The sequence below is a fragment of the Macrobrachium nipponense genome, chromosome 3 (genome assembly GCF_015104395.2).
Source record: "Macrobrachium nipponense isolate FS-2020 chromosome 3, ASM1510439v2, whole genome shotgun sequence".
In the NCBI taxonomy this organism is placed as follows: Eukaryota; Metazoa; Arthropoda; class Malacostraca; order Decapoda; family Palaemonidae; genus Macrobrachium; species Macrobrachium nipponense.
The window spans coordinates 118132365-118150444 of NC_087202.1; the positions used below are offsets into that span (position 1 = coordinate 118132365).

The 18080-nt window shown below is 36.1% G+C and overlaps 1 protein-coding gene across 1 annotated transcript in view; it reads left to right on the plus strand.

Annotated features, from left to right (window-relative positions):
• The window catches only part of LOC135222482 (neurochondrin homolog), a 137993-nt gene that overhangs the window by 108911 nt on the left and 11002 nt on the right, over positions 1-18080 (plus strand). Inside the window, exons 4-6 of the mRNA XM_064260566.1 lie at positions 7960-8143; positions 11285-11401; positions 17545-17681. Coding sequence (XP_064116636.1) covers positions 7960-8143; positions 11285-11401; positions 17545-17681 — 438 coding nt within the window. The remainder of the gene's footprint in view (positions 1-7959; positions 8144-11284; positions 11402-17544; positions 17682-18080) is intronic.

Sequence of the window (18080 nt, forward strand, 5' to 3'; positions counted from 1 at the left end):
AAGGCTACCTATTCAAGGAAGGGAAAGAGCTAAGTGACCACAACAGTTTGTACATTCCCAGACAGTACTTAGGCCAGAGGAGACGAAGAAACATTATAGAGGTGCTTGATAAATAAAGACTCAAGGGTAGTTAAGTAAGCTATTTGTTTAGTTGTGCCTATTATTGAAAAATGTTTATTTTTCCACTGTAATTGCGCTTTTGAGTGCACGAGTCCTGATATTAGAAAATTCCGGATTGGATATTCTTGACCCTGTCCTATAACTAAAACTTATATGGCTATAATCTCGAACCTGCAACAGCCTTCGAAAGGATCCAACGTAATTACCAAGGCATCTTGGGCATTGAAATTTATATATGTTGGATTTCATGAATTCTTGAAGCTTGTCCTTATAACTGAAGAAACCTCCAATTTTCTTGGGGTTCATAGGATCGAGGTTTAATTTCAAAAGTCCTAGTTCCTGTTTAATAATTTGTTTAACTTTGGAACGTAAATTGTTGGAATGAATGAAAGGAATTGCGGCATACATAGTTTTGGAACGTTGAAGTTCATTCCGATAATTCACGTTCCAAAGTTAAACAAATTATTGAACAAGAACTAGGATTTTTATATATATATATATATACACACACACACACACACACATATATATTATATATATATATATATATATATATATATATATGTATATATATATATATATGTGTGTGTATATAATATAAAGATATATGTGTATATATATTATATACGTGCTATTATAATATACTATATATATATATATATATATATATATATATATATATATATATATATATAATATATATATATATAATATACTATATATATGTATGTATGTATAAATCTCAAGAGAAATTAATTCTTTAGAAACAAAAACTAAAACGGTAAAGAATAAAGAAACGGGTACAAATAAAATGAACAATATTGTATCCAATTACTTTGAAATGTTAATCCAAATAGGAGGGTAGGAAGATGTTACTACAGAAGTAATAGAGGAAAGTCGTCATGGACAAAGTATATGAGGAACGAACAAAGACAAAAACAAGGAGCGTCTCGGTGGCGTGATTGGTATGGTGTTTTCGTCCCACCTCGGTGGTCGCGGGTTCGATTGTCGGCCATTCTATTGAGGAGTGAGAGATGTGTATTTCTGGTGATGGAAGTTTATTCTCGACGTGGTTCGGAAGTCACGTAAAGCCGTTGGTCCGGTTGCTGAATAACCACTGGTTTCATACAACGCAAAAACACCATACAAACAAACAATATGGATGGAAATATCCAAAACACCGAAGAAGTGGAAAAGTGGAAGAGAACCGTACCATAGATAACAATGACTGTCAAGGGAGAAGAAATGACTCCATTACCAATAATTGGTACAATAAGAACAAATGAAACAAGAAAAATGCTTGATAACACATGTGGGGATGTAATGATTGTTTCACTGAATTGTGCAATAATGAAGACAGAGGAGGGTTTATCATACATTATAAGACATTTCATGAAATATAAAAAAGTAACCGGTGATTTGAGGACCCATGAAAAACAAATGAATGTTGTGAGTAAATTATTGGAAAAAATCCAAGTTGATGATGATGATAATAACAAAAAAGCAAACCTCGACTACTGTAACATAACACTTTCAATAGCTGTTTTATGCAATTGAACGCAAATGGTTTTCAGACCAGATTACACCTAGGAGAAATACAACGATTACTAAAAGAATATGAACTAAGGATACGATGATTACAACATGTCAGCAAAATATCAACAATAAGTAAACACCCCTGAGCATCAACATCACGTGAGGAGAAAGGAAATTTAGGTACAATTATGTAATTTATAATTTATACAACCAACATAATAAAAATTAAGACATTGATAAACTTCAAGAATTACTTAACAATGCTAAGAAATGTATATTAATAGTAAGTTATTTTAATGTTCACAACCTAATATGTGACTGTAATTGTTCAAACTCAGAGCAGGAAGTAAAGTAGAAGAATGTATGGATTGAAATGACGTGATGTATAAATGATGACGAAGTCAGCACATATTATTAAAAAATACTTGGAACATTTTCCTCAGTGGACTTAACTCGTTTGTATACAAGTATAGCAGATAGACTGGAATGGAATGGAATACAGTTGATGCCTTGCACACCATTGATCATTTCTCACTATTAATTTTCTATTAGAAAATGATCCTGCAAAATATGTCCCTCACTATATAACACTTATGAAGCACATTGGGAGTAATATGAATTACGCACTACTATGGGTTTCATAGACAATGCAAGCACGATTTTTGGCAATAACTCCGTAACGATCACTCGTATCAGTACGAGATTTTGCTATAGTGTATTGCACCCTGTGCCATAATTTATAAGAGTATCACGAATCACTATTTGTAAAGAATAAAGACAATTGTCCCTGTACCAAGAGGCATAAACTCGATTACCCAGAAATGGATACGAGCACAACAGTACAAAAAAAAAAAAAAAAAAAAAAAGAAACAAAAAAAAAAAAAAAAACGCTTATCCTCTCCCTCCACCCCCACCCCCTATCCTTCCTTTCCCTCTTACTTTCTTCCCTCCACTGCCCTCCTCCCTCTCTCTCTCTCTCTCTCTCTCTATCTCTCTCTCTCTCTCTCTCTCTGTGGTAGTGGTAGCCTTCTGTAAATGGTTATTAGAGCGAGTGATATCTGAATGTATGGTGGAGTAGTAGAACGATAGACACCATGATTGATGGTAAATTGACTGTTACACTTGTTTGGTTACTTTCTTCGCAATCCTCATTTGGACTCAGCGCATCAGCCATATACTTGTAATAGGAAGGTGAAGAAGAGATGACCACCTCCGAACATAATTGTTGGCATTGTTGCAGTAATGCGTTTGTCACGCAACTTTTCAACTTTTTTAGTAAAGAGAAAGCCGCCAGTTGCCATCAGATTGGTTTGAATAGGTAATTGGTTATAGTTACTCTATGTGTTACAAATAAAAATTTAGCCTTTCTACCGGATATTCATTAAAGCCTTGATTATACTGATGCATATATTTTCAAGTCATGAATGTTTCTTTTATGAGCGGATCAATGCATAAATAAATCAGTCAACTGGCAGGTAACAACCGAGTGGATTATTAGAAATATACAGCAATGTGAATTATTAGAGAGATAGGTAGAAAAAAATCATGCAAATTAAGTTTAAACTGAGGCAACTTTCACACAGGGAGGGGGAGGGCAGGTGAGGGATGAAAAAAAAAAAAAAAGAAGGGGGGGGGGGGGCGGTGGAAGGGTAGGCGGAGCTTTTTTATACTGTTGTGTTCGCATCCATTTCTGGTTAATCGAATTTTTGTCCCTTGGTACAGGGGCAATTGTCTTAATTCTTTACAATTAGCGATTCGTGATACTCATAAATTACGGCACGGGGTGTAATACACTATAGCAAAATCTCGTACTGATACGAGTGTTCCTTACAGAGTTATTGCCAAAAAACGTGCTTGCACTGTCTGTGAAACCCATAGTAGGCATATCCCAATATTTGAATTCGTTGTTGATATCATTAAAAACTTTGCGGATAAAGCAACAGCAAAATCGAAACCTCTAACAACAAAATACAGCTCCTTTGGTGGTCTGATAAGCTAACAGAATTAATAAATGTAAAGCACTCGGTAGGGAGAAGACTCTGTAATTTAGATAAAGTTTTGTAAGAAAATGAATAAAACATTACCAATATTAGGAGCAAATCTACAAAACAGGAATATATTATTATTTGAAATTGTTACATTAAAACCTCTATATAACAAAATATTTGCAAAATTAAAAGAAGAATCATTTCATGGAGGAAAGATGTATCAGATCTCTAACAATACTCCCATAAAAAATTTCAGGAAAATTAATTGTAACCCTGTTAAACTACCTAGACACGCCATATTAAAAGAAAAAAAAAGCTTGATCCAAAGTAAATAACTAATGTAACTGGAGAAAACTTAGCAAATGTAAGTAGTGATAAGAATTTAGATGAACACTTCTACAGAAAGAAAAACAATCGAGAATTAATAACAATAAATTCTGAAACAGCTGAAGTTATATATTTAAAACAAATTAATATGGAAGTGTTGGCATACTCTCTTGAACAGTAATAAATCTACTTTGGTAAAGTCAAATCTTTTACGGTTTTATAATAATTTATGGTTTCGAAATTTATTTCCTGATGAATGGCATAAAACTATAATTATTCCTATACCCAAATCTGGAAAGGATCCCAGTCATGTAGATAATTACAGGCAATTTCTTTAACAAGTTGCCTATGGGAAATGCTGGAGAAAATGGTAAATTCTCGACTAGCATGGCAGATTCGAGAAAATGAATTTCTGACACCCACCCAATTTGGATCACAATGCAACTGGTATACATTAGATTCTCTGTCCAACTTCGTAGACCATACACGCAGAGGATATGCCATAGAAAAGGCTTATGGTACTACATGGAGATATGCAATAATAAAAATAACGTAAAACAGCACTTAGGTTTATCCAGAACTTTCTGACAGACGCACTCAACCTGAGGGATTTCTCTTGTCCGGAGACAAGATCGTCCATCTGTTCGAGGACTCCGTCAGCAAGAGAAGACCATGTCAGTCCCACACAGGCTGTCTACGGTTTTCAGCATTTGTACCTTACAGTGCTTAAATTTTGGTTTCTCTTTTTGCTTGGTGGCTGCTAACAGTATGGCACTGATTTCATTGAATGGGTGATGGTCATGTCTTCTTAAGCGCCATGGTAGCAAGGATTTAGTGGGCACTTGTTCAGACAGGCACTTCTAAAGGAATCTCAGTTGAATTCTGGTTGAATGTGCAGCCATGAGAGACTTGGAGAAAGTAGGGACTAAAACATCTGAACAAGTTATTTAGAATCTGCCATATAGAACTTACTTCCAATTGTAATTTTAACCTTAGCTCTGGCTTGTATTATTTGAACCCTTCTATAAGTAAAATGTTTAAGAATGACCTTGAAGATAAAATCACTGACTTAATTACAAATAACTTACCTTATAGACATTTTCTTCGTAACCGGTATGTTTGCTACATTTTTTGTGAAAATGTTCACTTTGTAAAAAATATTGTTATTTCTACCAAAATGAGGGCTATTGAGTGTTACTTTATAAATTTTGTTGTTGTTAGTCACCGGCTAGTATAATCTTTTAATTGTCTTATCCCTAGTTTTGAGTAGTTGGACTTAATCTTTTGTAAACCTCTTTAATTGTACCACTGTTGTGGGTCGCCTACTAATTCTTCAGGGGTGTTGGATTCCTGGTACATATTTTCCTTTATAATCCCTATCTTTATATCATATATATATATATATATATATATATATATATATATATATATATATATATATATATATGAATTTTTATCACATTACCGTAATTCATATACATGCATTAGGCTTTTAATATCCAATTCGCTATACCTCAGAATTAATGTATTTTCAGATATGTTAACCGAAGGTTCTTTTTTGAGTTTATAATAATTTCGTCCTCTCGCGAATTCGACTCAGGCAGCAAGTTAGAGTAGGTAGCTTCACTGAAGTCCTGATTTCTCCTCTGTCCGCTGGTTCGAATCCACGAGAGAGCGAAATCATTATGAACTAAAAAATTCTCCTTCGGTTAACATATGTGAGAATATATTAATTCCGAGATAGAGCGAATTGGATATTAAAGGAAATTTGTAGCTTAATGCATATATGCATATATATATATATATATATATATATATATATATATATATATATATATATATATATAATATATATATATAATCTTGTCAAGAAGTTTTCCAAATACCTGGTTACTACACTTGCCTATCATAGAATTCAAAACTCACCTTACTACATCCAAATACCTGAACTCTCATTAAAAAAAAAATACGACTGAATACTCTAAAGGCAACAATGACCCCTTAAAAAAATGATCAGCAATGTGAGGTATCAAAATATATTATTAAAGTTTATCAAAACAATTGTGAGGTACACGCACACACGCACACACATATATAATAAATATATTAAAGTTGAACAAAGGGCATCACTCCATCACACAACTGTAACTCTCTCCTCAATTAGAGTCACGTCAGTAAAATGACAGAAAAACCGAAGGAACGAAACTATCTCTCTGTTTTTATTTACAATGTAATTCCGACCAATGGTGGCCAATAAATGAAACTACAGTAAAATATTTAAGTTAAAAAAATTTATTATTAATCTAAGATTTATAATCAAAACTCACAATATTACTTTGAAGGAAAATTACTATGACTTGAAAACACAAACCTAATTAATTTCTGAATTATGTAAGCAAAAGTTAAATTATGAAGAAACACAAAGAAGTGAAAATCTAAGTAAGCAAAAGTTAAATCTGCACAATTGTTAAAATGTAAAATAAAATTGTAACCACACAAAATATATAGAAGTATTAAATTAAAAAAGAATTAATCAAAGAATTCAAATGAGACTAAAAACACACAATTATACAAAACATATGAATATGTAAAATGATTAAATTTACAAAATTCAATCACCTTTGTAAATTAAACTTTAAAACCTATAAAAAGTACAATACCTTTCAGTTGTTTTTCAACTGATAGGCGCCGTTACCGGATAAACATTAATTAATGTGTATCGGATCTCATACGCTAAGATTAGTAGTAATGACCACAATAAAATATTTTATATTACTAGCTGTATCTGAGAAAGAGAGAGAAGATATTACTATTAGTGTGATACGCAAGGTTTCAAGTGTCTCGATGAAAATGAATTCTGTCTCCACTATGAGGGACTCATAGAACATTTCAGGGAAACGAGATGACGTCATTTTAAATGTAAAAAACGTTTTGGGACAAAAGATGATGCAACATTGTGCAATCATCTCCTCCTTCTCGTATGGACCAAAAAAGTTTAGTTGAATGGCCCCCATCTCTCATCTTGCCTGTCGCGCGACTTATCTATCCCTCGAATCCCAACAGAAGGGATCATCCCACCGTGACATGTCACTCGATGACAGCCCCGGAACCAACCGGTGGTGAGTCACAAAAATCTTCTCCCGCTATACGTTATCTAAATTATTAATATTCATTATTGTGATATCTGACGTTACAAAGATACTTCAATAATTATTATTAATAATATAATATATATGGGGATATTTCTCATACATGAAAAAAAAATACCACGTAGGGTGGGTAGTGCAGTCAGTGCATCTCACGCGGTACACTGTAGGCATTACTTAAGGCTCTTTGCAGCGTCCCTCCGGCCTCTAGCTGCAACCCCTTTCTTTCCTCTTACTGTGCCGCCATTCATATTCTTTCTTCCATCTTACTTTCCACCCCCTTACATTTGTTTCGTAGTGGAACTGCTTCTGAGCGCTGAATGACCTCATAGTTCCCAGCGCTTGGCCTGCGGTCTAACTTGTAACATTCATATTAAAATTACATACATCACTTCTTGTACATATAGAAAATTACATCATAACATTCTCTCTCTCTCTCTCTCTCTTTCTGTGTGTGTGTGTGTGTGTGTGTGTGTATATATATATATATATATATATATATATATATATATATATATATATATATATATATTATTTCTGAGGTAGAGCAAATTAGATATTGTGTGTATGTGTATGTATGTGTGTGTGTGATAGAGAGAGAGAGAGAGAGAGAGATATACCAATATTGTCGTTTTATGTATAGTATCGTATATACTTGTAGATGGATGCCAATTCAATCTCTCATTTTCTATGAAATTCACAAGACTGTTTTTGGGAAACGAAGAGTCCCGACTAGAATCACTTTTAGTCACTTTCTGGTTTTAGGAGATAGAGAAGGAGTGCTTGTGCTGGGTGACATGAATGCAAAGATGAATAATGATGACATTTCTTCTACTTTCCAGGTAGCTTCGTGGCTGGAAAACCAAGGCTTGTCAGGAGAAGACAGCAAGAAAATTACCAGTGAATTCCTCCATAAATTCCGGGAGGCTCCAGCTCCAGATTATGAAACGGATCTCGATGGCTTAGACAAATGGAGGATTAATATTTGGTTGCTTGTCCTACCAGAGGAAAACCATGATCTACTGGGTAAGGAGAGTGCCGAGATCAGTTGCAATTGCGGGATGCTACGAATTATATTTGCATAAAGAAGCACTTGCACGCACGCATTATATACATACACACACACACACACACACACACACACATATATATATCTATATATATATAGATATATATATATATATATATATGTATATATATATATATCTATATATATATATATATATATATATATATATATATGAAAAGCCATAGATATCACTTAATACCAATTGATTTTACTTCAGGAATAACTTACTTCCAAGGGGAATTTTAACTGAAAAGTGTATCAACTCTGACCAGGATTCAAATCCGTACCTTTGATTTAGGGTCAGCGATTGGTAGTTACTCGTACTGAATTCGTTCAGCTGTCAAGACATGATACAAGAAGGAACCGACTCTGCTGTATATATTCCCGTCAAATTCGGGTTCTGTACTTAGATTCGATGTCAGTCCACCTCCACTATGATAGATGATGTGTAAGTTTGTCACTTATACTTACAAATGCGACTTTTTCTTTATACAATAATTTTAAAAATTGAGCCACTCGCGTCACTCAACATCGAATTCCCTTTACTAAGGAATAACTTCCACCCGAGGGGAATATATATATATATATATATATATATAATATATATATATATATATATATATATATATATATATATAACAAACTCAGTAAATGGGTTGGATTATTATTACTCTTGCTATTGTCACCGTAAGTTAAAAAGATCGATGGTTTTCCATTATTCTAACGAACATACCGAACGTACTGAACTGGGCAAAAGACCCCGACCCGACCTTACAATGAGCAAGCTCGGTCAAATTTTCAAGGCCACAGACCTCTCCTAATAAATAAGTGATATTAATATCATTACTATTATTATGACAATTAAGAATCAATAAATTAAGTGGTCACAAAAGTGAATGTGTTACCTCTAATATTTACTTCAAATGTTCTAATGTAAGTTTACGACTGAGACATGAAGCAGAATTACACTAATCATATATATGTGTGTTATATATATATATATATATATATATATATATATATATATATATATATATATATATATATATATATATATATATACACACACATATATATGATTAGTGTAATTCTGCTTCATGTCTCAGTCGTAAACTTACATTAGAACATTTGAAGTAAATATTAGAGGTAACACATTCACTTTTGTGACCACTTAATTTATTGATTCTTAATTGTCATAATAATAGTAATGATATTAATATCACTTATTTATTAGGAGAGGTCTGTGGCCTTGAAAATTTGACCGAGCTTGCTCATTGTAAGGTCGGTCGGGGTCTTTGCCAGTTCAGTACGTTCGGTATGTTCGTTAGAATAATGGAAAACCATCGATCTTTTTTAACTTACGGTGACAATAGCAAGAGTAATAATAATCAAACCCATTACTGAGTTTGTATATTATGATAATGATAGTGCTGAAAAAAACAAGGTTTACATCTTGTACAATAATAAAAATGATAATAATAATCAGATACAGCGCAGGAGTAGTGGAGTGGACGAAGGCTGAATCCACAGCATAGAACAGAAAACTAGGAAACACAGGACAATACACAAAGCACTACACCCAAGAGCAAGCACAGACAGACTATAAATAACACGAAAGGAAGGAGGGAGAGGGCTACTAAGCATAGAGGACTGCGTAAACATCGAGAGTAGAGCACTGGGGCAATATTTGAAAACCAGTGAAGACGAGTGGCTCAAGAGTGCATGGGAATAAGGACTGATAAAAGTAGACGAAGACCCAGAAATATACAGAGACAGGAGAATGACGAACAGAACAGAGGAATGGCACAACAAACCAATGCGCGGACAGTACATGAGACAGACTAAAGAATTGGCCAGCGATGAAACATGGCAATGGCTACAGAGGGAAGAACTTAAGAAGGAAACAGAAGGAATGCTAACTGCGGCACAAGACCAGGCCCTAAGAACGAGATATGTCTAAAAATCGATAGATGGGAATAAGATCTCACCCATATGCAAGAAGTGTGATATGAAAAACGAGACTATAAACCCAAAGCAAGCGAATGTCCGGCACTTGCACAGAACCAGTAGAAAAAGAGGCACGATTCTGAAGCAAAAGCCCTCCACTGGAGCCTGTGCGAGAAATACCAGTTAACTTGCAGTAAGTAATAAGTGGTACGAACACCAACCTGAAGGAGTGGTAGAAAACGATCAAGCAAAGGTCCTTTGGGACTATGGTATCAGAACAGATAGCGTGATACGTGCCAATAGACCAGACGTGACGCTGACTGACAAAATCAAGAAGAAAGTATCACTCACTGATGTCGCAATACCATGGAACACCAGAGTAGAAGAGAAAGTGAGAGAAAAGATTGATAAGTATCAAGACCTGAAAAAAGAAATTAGAAGGATATGGGATACACCAGTGGAAATTGTACCTATAATCATAAGAACACTAGGTATGATCCCAAGATCCCTGAAAAGGAGCCTTGAAAACCAGATGCCGAAGTAGCCCCAGGACTCATGCAGAAGAGTGTGCTCTTAGTGAGATAAGTGATGGACTCCTATGAGTCAGGATGCAACCTGGAACCTCACACTATAACAAAAACCACCCAGTCGGATAGGATGATTTTGATAAAAAAAAAAAGAATAATGATAATTATAAGTTCCATTAACAACCACGATCTGCAAACGTCAGCATGCGCTAGTCCATTGTCGTGGGACTATATATATATGTATATATATATATTATATATATAGATATATATATATATATATATATATATATATATATATATATAGTAAGTAAAAAAAAAAAAAGTTTTATGAAGCCACTTGTTGTAACTAATGTTAGATTGACAAGGAGGACCGTGCAGGTCATCGAAAGCTTCTGCTGTATACATTATACATACACACACACACACACACACACACACATATATATATATATATATAATATATATATATATATATATATATATATATATTAATGTGTGCGTGTTCGTGTGCGTGTTCGTGTGCGTGTGCGTGTGTAATATATATATATATATATGTGGACCTTGCTTTAGGCTATGCTTGATGGTATGTACCTATAGCCTCATTTTCATGTCTTGTTTCAGATGACGTCTATTCTTTGTGGAAATCGGAGAGGTTTAGCCAGCTCTCTTTGAATCCTGATGTTACGAGTTTATTAGACGAGTTATCGACCGACTTCAACCTGGGGCTTATAACCAATGGTGAGCAACAGATATAATACACTTGTGATGCTTTCTTGTTATCAAAATAAGTTATTGCTATTCAGCAGTGACGGGCAAAACTCATTTTTTTTGGTAGTCGATTACTTCGATTACTTTGGTGATCAGTAATTGATTAGTAATCGATTACTTAATAATTACTTTCACAGGAAACTGGTACATTACACGTACTACTACAGTATAATCAAGTCCAGTGGTCCTTGGTCTAAATTTATACAATTATGGTTTATTTCTCTCTCTCTGAGCCAAGAATCCTGGGAAATTATAACAAATGAGGACTGGCATTGGCAATAAGTTCAAGTTTAAACCTATATGTATTGTGTTTGTTATTCCATTATGCACACAAATATCGATAATCCATTTATATGAATAATGAATTAAGAAAAAAAATTCCCCGAGTCTTTATCCTAAAATAAAACATGATTATTCTTATTCTTTTTTTTTCATGAAGATATGAAGGGCTAGCTGATAAGAAAATGAAAAACTTCTCTTTGAATGAAAAATAAACGTCTTAACTCTTAAAGAAATAAAGATAAGTTTAATACTTCTATTTAGTTTATAAATTTTTGTTTTTAAATAAGAACATATTTATTATTTACTACTAGAAAGTAAAATAGATTTTGAAAATCGTTTTAAAAGAAATATAAATGTTTTACAAATATCAAAATTAAGTACTAATCAACACCCGTTCATCTGTTCTATTCATTTTTGTTCATGAATAGGAACATATTTACATGTTTTGGTTTTATTTTATTTCTTTTCGCTGAAATTAGTTCTCCAACCTTTGAATGGAGTCTTTCAGATGGCACTGATGTTCCTGGGACACATAAATACTTCTTTGCTAAAATACTCAGCCGGGGATATTGTTCACTGTGCCGTTTCCAGAATTCCAGTGGATCATCGGTTCTTGCTATCTTTCTTTTAGCTGTGTACTGCTTCAGTTCCAATGTGGCATCCACCCCTTTTTTGCAAACTTCACCCACGCTGCCACGCAGTGTAAGGCTCCTCTAACGGATATTAACAAAGAAAGAAATTTGTCTCGTAAAAAAAAAAAAAAAAAAAATAAAAACCAAGACGGTAATCGACTACTTCGAAACATAATCGACTACCGAGATTTTTTCAAAGTAATCGGTGTAATCGATTACTAATAATCGATTACGCCCACCACTACTACTCAGACGCAGTCAAGTGATGAGTGATTTCTTAGAAAGTGTTTTTGAATTCGCAGTGTTATGTTCTGTCATATCTCTTTTCGTTTTATTAGTTTTTTCTATTTTATAAACATAATGGCAAGATTCTGACGTAAGAATTTGTCAGTTTCCTGTAAGTTTTTTTGCCTTTTTACAAAGCATTTTTTTTCCTGGCGGTAATTCGGCCACATAGTTGCCACGAACCTCTGTATTTTCGTAAAGAGTCTTGCTAATCTATAAGAGGAATTATCTTTGGCAAACGTTGTTCATTATGAGGTTTGTGTTCTCCAGACAGTGGCGAATTTAAGGTGGGCCACCTGGTTACGCCCCCATGGACATGAATAATAGAGCATTGTTTTCTTTCATTAAATCATTATTAGTAACAAAAGTGTGGATAGTTATTGATTAATTCAACAGCAACAACTACTACTGTGTGAATATGTGTAGCATACATACATAAATATCGATATGTATGTGCTGTATGTGTACATGTTACATATAAATTTGATAATCCTAAGTGGCCCCATATGAAAGATATCTAGATCCGCCACTGTCTCCAGATAGCTCTTTATTCTTTAATTCTGTCAGAATGGTTCCGATATTAATTTAAGGTAATGTCTTGTATAGTTGTTTTAGTTTTTTTGGCGTGTTTGTGAGGTATGTCGCTATTAATCTGTTGGTGCATTCATCTTCATTTAATACCTACGTAAGTATGTGTATTAATTTCTGCGTTTGTTGCAACTTAGAGGCGTTAAAGCAGAGCCTTCCGGCATTTTCTTGAAAAGTAAATGATCTTTTCAGTTTGATCCATACTAATTTTTTACGCATTCAAAATAATAATAATGATAATAAAATTGGGTAGGAGACCCTCTCTAGCATGTTATGTTAAAGGTTATTGCTTCTTCACCGGCAATGATCTTGTAGAGGCTCTTCTCTATTTTTCTGATAACGGCTTTCTCGTTGTTACTAAGACTGAAGAGTAACGCAACTATGCTGGCATTGTAAAAGCAGAGATAGGTGTAATATAAATTCTATTTCACAGAGGTAAGTGATATGTGAGTTGAGAACCCCGTAGAGTTAGTCATTTCGAATGTGTCAAAAACTATATTATTAAATATCTTATCTTAAATATTCTGCCGTGACATTTCGCTTAGCTCTTCTAGCCTTCCAGGCATCCTCTCAGGCGGAGGGGATTGAGGGACTGTGGCTGCTGTAGAGTCCTTCTGTTTTTATATCAGGGGTTCAGCTGGGGGTCTTCTGGCGCTGAATTTTGGTTGGCTTGGTGCACAGAGATGGTTTTCTATTGGCTATTGGGGGCTGCCTTCAAGCCAGTCTCTAGACTTGATATCTGTGTTGTTACAACCTGCTCGAACTTTGGGGTTGTGTGATGTCACGGCAGGCCGAATTTTGATTAGTCGACTGCTATGTGGCATCATGGCGTTGCATGATGTCACCATGGGCCCAATTTTGATTGGCCAAAATGTGTAGCGTCATTGCTGGTGATACTTTGGGTTTTCGCTTCAATATTGTCTTTTCTGGAGGTATTGTCTGGCAATGGGGTGGAATTTAGCTGCAGCATAATGGTATTGCTTGCTTTTGTGGTGTTTTTTCTCACATTAGTTGCAGCAGGAAGGTCTCTTGTGTGGTATTCATTGAGGGCTTCTGCTCTTGAATAAAGAGCGCATTGAGCAATCGCAAAATTGGGAGCCATGCCAATTATCGTGTAGACAGAAGTATGGAGGTCGTCTTCGGTGTTGGTAACAAGGACATCGAGGAAGACGAGCCCATCACCGGTGCTAAACTCAACAGTATAGTTTAGTGCGCTACATTGCTGGAACATGCAGCGAAGGGCTTCGACCTCATCTTCGTCGTCGGCTTGCATGAAGATATCATCAATATATTGCGTATACTTGCAGCGGCTCTATACCTGGGCGAAGACTCTATCCTCCACAATTCCCATGTAGAAGTTAGCGAAGTGGATCTCTAAGCAGGAGCCCATTGCGACACCATTCTTCTGGCGGAATATCTGGTTTCTGTGTGTGGAGAAGGGGCCCCTTTTCATATAGATATCTAGAAAGGCCCGCTATGAAGCTTCCGGGATTTTGAGAGGTCCCTGTAGACTATCTAGTATGATGTCAATGGTATCGTCGATGGGCACGTTGGTAAAAAGATAGTCTGCGTCGAGTGAGGTGATAGTTCCTGTGACTGGGGAGTCACAAATTTCTTTGAGGAACTCTACCGAAGATCGCAAGCTATACCAGCTCAGGACGTAGGGTGTCAAGATTTGGTTCAGGCATTTGGCCAAGGTATAAGTCAGAGTGGGCATCTAGCCGATTATAGGGCAGAGGGGCCCCCATTCTTATGGGTTTTTACGTTCCCTTAAAGGTAACCAGGTAGATGTCTGTGAATGGGCGGAGGTGGACTGCATTTGTGGCTGTGTTAACAGCACTAGTGACCCAGTTAGCATCCCTCTTGATTTCTTCGGTGGGGTTTGAAGTAAGGTGCTCAAACTTCGTGTTGTCAGTCAATATGGCATCTAGTTTATCTGGTATCTCTGTTTCAGTCAAAACAAAGGCTGCTGTCTTGGCACAAGTTGATCGCCCTCAATGGTGGTAAACTGCGAGTCCCACAACAAACACAAGGCTATATCAATCTCACTGACTACATACCATCTCCCGACCAAGATGTGGTGTTTAGAATGAGGTTAATTTCCACTTAACGTCTAAGCCAAAGCCCAATGAAAAATGGCTCGAAATTAAGCTCCTCCGAGACCCCATCCAACAATTAGTGAGCCCAAGCAATTTTAAGGACCACCGACACTGTCCAGTCACGGAAAGTGGATCCTGCTCCAACGGTATCTTCACCTGTGAGATGAAAGAAGCAGCAAATGAGCTAAGAGCGAAGGAGGGCATTACTATGTGCTGTGTGGACAAAATGGCAGCCTTTTCATTTTATTGAAACGAGAGGTATCATGAAAAACTTTATGCCATCTTGTCCGACAGCACAAAGTTTGATGGCCTTAAATGAAACCCCTCCAAAAAAATCAAGAGGAATGCTAACTGGGTCATTAGTGGTGGTAACGCAGCCACAAATGCAGTCCACCTCCCGCCCATCCAAGGAGACTACGGCATGGGTTACCTTTATGGGAACATAAAAACCCATAAGAATGGGAACCCTCTCCGCCCTATAATCAACTAAACGCCCACCCCGACTTATGCCTTGGGCAATTGCCTGAACCAAATCTTGATACCCTACGTCCTGAACCAGTGTAACCTGTGATCTTTGGTAGAGTTCCTAGAAGAAATTCGTGGCTCCTGGGCACAGGAACTATTGCCTCGCTTGATGTAGAATCTCTCTTTACCAACTTGCCTGTCGACAATAGTGACATCATATTAGATAGAGTCTACATGGACCAGTGAACGGCACCACTCAACAACCTGGAAGCTTCACTGTGGACCTTTCTAGATATCTGTACGAAGAGGGGCCTATTCTCCACCCACAGAAACCAGCGAAATTCCACATCTTAGTACGACAACACCACTAACAAAGATAATACTGAAGTAGAAACCCAGAGTAATAGCAGTGACGCCACACACCTGTTGGCCAATCAAAATTGGGCCCATGGTGACGCCATGCAAACCCGTGACGTCACACAGCAGTCAAACAATCAAAATTTGGCCCGCCGTGACGTCACTCAACGCCAAAGATCGAACAGGTTACAGCAGTGCAGATATCAAATCTAGAGACTGGCTTGAAGGCAGTACCCAGTAGTCAATAGAAAACCATCTCTGTGCACCCAGCCAACCAAAATTCAGAGCCCAGAAGACCCCCGGCTGAACCCATGAGATAAAAACAGGACTCCATGCCAGCCATAGTCCCTCAGTCCCCCCTCCGCCTAAGAGTATGCCTGGAAGAGCTAAGCAAAACGTCGTGGCAGAATATGCAATGTTCAATAATATCGTTTTTGAGAGACATTCGAAATGACTAAATTTTTGGGGTTCACACCTCACATTTCACGTACCTCTGTGACGTAAAATAATTATTATACCTAGTTCTGCTTTTACAATGTGCATTACTGCCCAATCTTAGTAACACCGAGTAAACGGTTATCAGAACTTCTACAGGATGAATGCCACTGAAGCAGCAATAACCTTTAACATGATAATAATAGGAGCCGGCAAAACTTTGAGATCGGCAAATTTACGAAAAAAAAACACACCAATGGAAAGAAGAAGATATGCAAATGCACATGGTGAAAGGACAAAAATTCTAAAACATTTTCCCTACCTTCCACGAGAAGTAGAAAATGACTATTTACAACCCCTTGTAGGGCCTCTTTTACAAGACAATCATAAAATTTACCAACTTATATATGTTTTTTTCTAATAAATAATTTTATTTTATTTTGTAACATTATAATTACAGCTCACACCATATCAAAACAGATAAGAAATAAAATAAGTAACAAATTCTTAGCATATTTGTTGAAAAATATTTACGTAAATTTACCAGAACGAAGATTCAGTAACTTTTTTTTTATTGTTTCATATTTTTCTAATATTTTTTTGCAAAATTACATTCACAACTGACATATTATCGTAAAAGACAAGAACAAAAACCAACTGCAACCCCTTGGTATATTTATGAGCAAATTTACAAAAAGACATCATGTGAGAGAGAGCACAGTAAATTCTCCCTTCAAGCCCATACCAGGCAGTCAAAGCCGCCGGACTCGTGATTTTAGCCAGTGTACAAGTTGCCATTAGTGAATTTATGGGCTATAAAAGTACTGGCACCTCTTTCCCACCCGATTCTTTGGAAATCGATGACGCTTAGTATTGTTTATCTATAGGATCAATCCATCCACCACCCCAAACCAGTTATTACTACTCCCCAAGGAGGAATCCGTCCATTAAGGGAATAATTTTCTTACAGGACCTTCTGTGGCGCAGTGGGAGAAGATAAATGAACTGGGATGCAAGAAATACTTCGATAGCATCATAGTCAGTGGAGATCTAGAAATTGAAAAGCCAGATAGGGAGATCTATTACATGGCCTGTGAAGAACTAGAGGTATGTGTAGCTATTATGGTTTCGTTCACTAATTTTCCTTGATAAGAGTTTATGCCCGAATATTTGTCTGTATTGCAGAATGTATCTGAATTTAACAGATATACGTGTATATGAGCTGAAATAAGTGGGTTTTAATCTCCTAGATTTCATGACTTTCAGTGAAATTTTATTCAAAACTGTTATAAGATTAATCTGCAAAAGGGTCATTGCCAGGGCCGGGCCAAGCCTTTATGGGGCCCTAAACTGGATTGGCTTTTGTTCCCCCCCTGATCGCCACCACCACTGGTGCTTAACTATTACTTGATTTAAATGCTTGATCAATTCATGAACTAAGAGGCAAATTCACAATATGGTCCAGTATTATTTGCATTTCTTAAATTTTAGAGTGATGTAATGTGG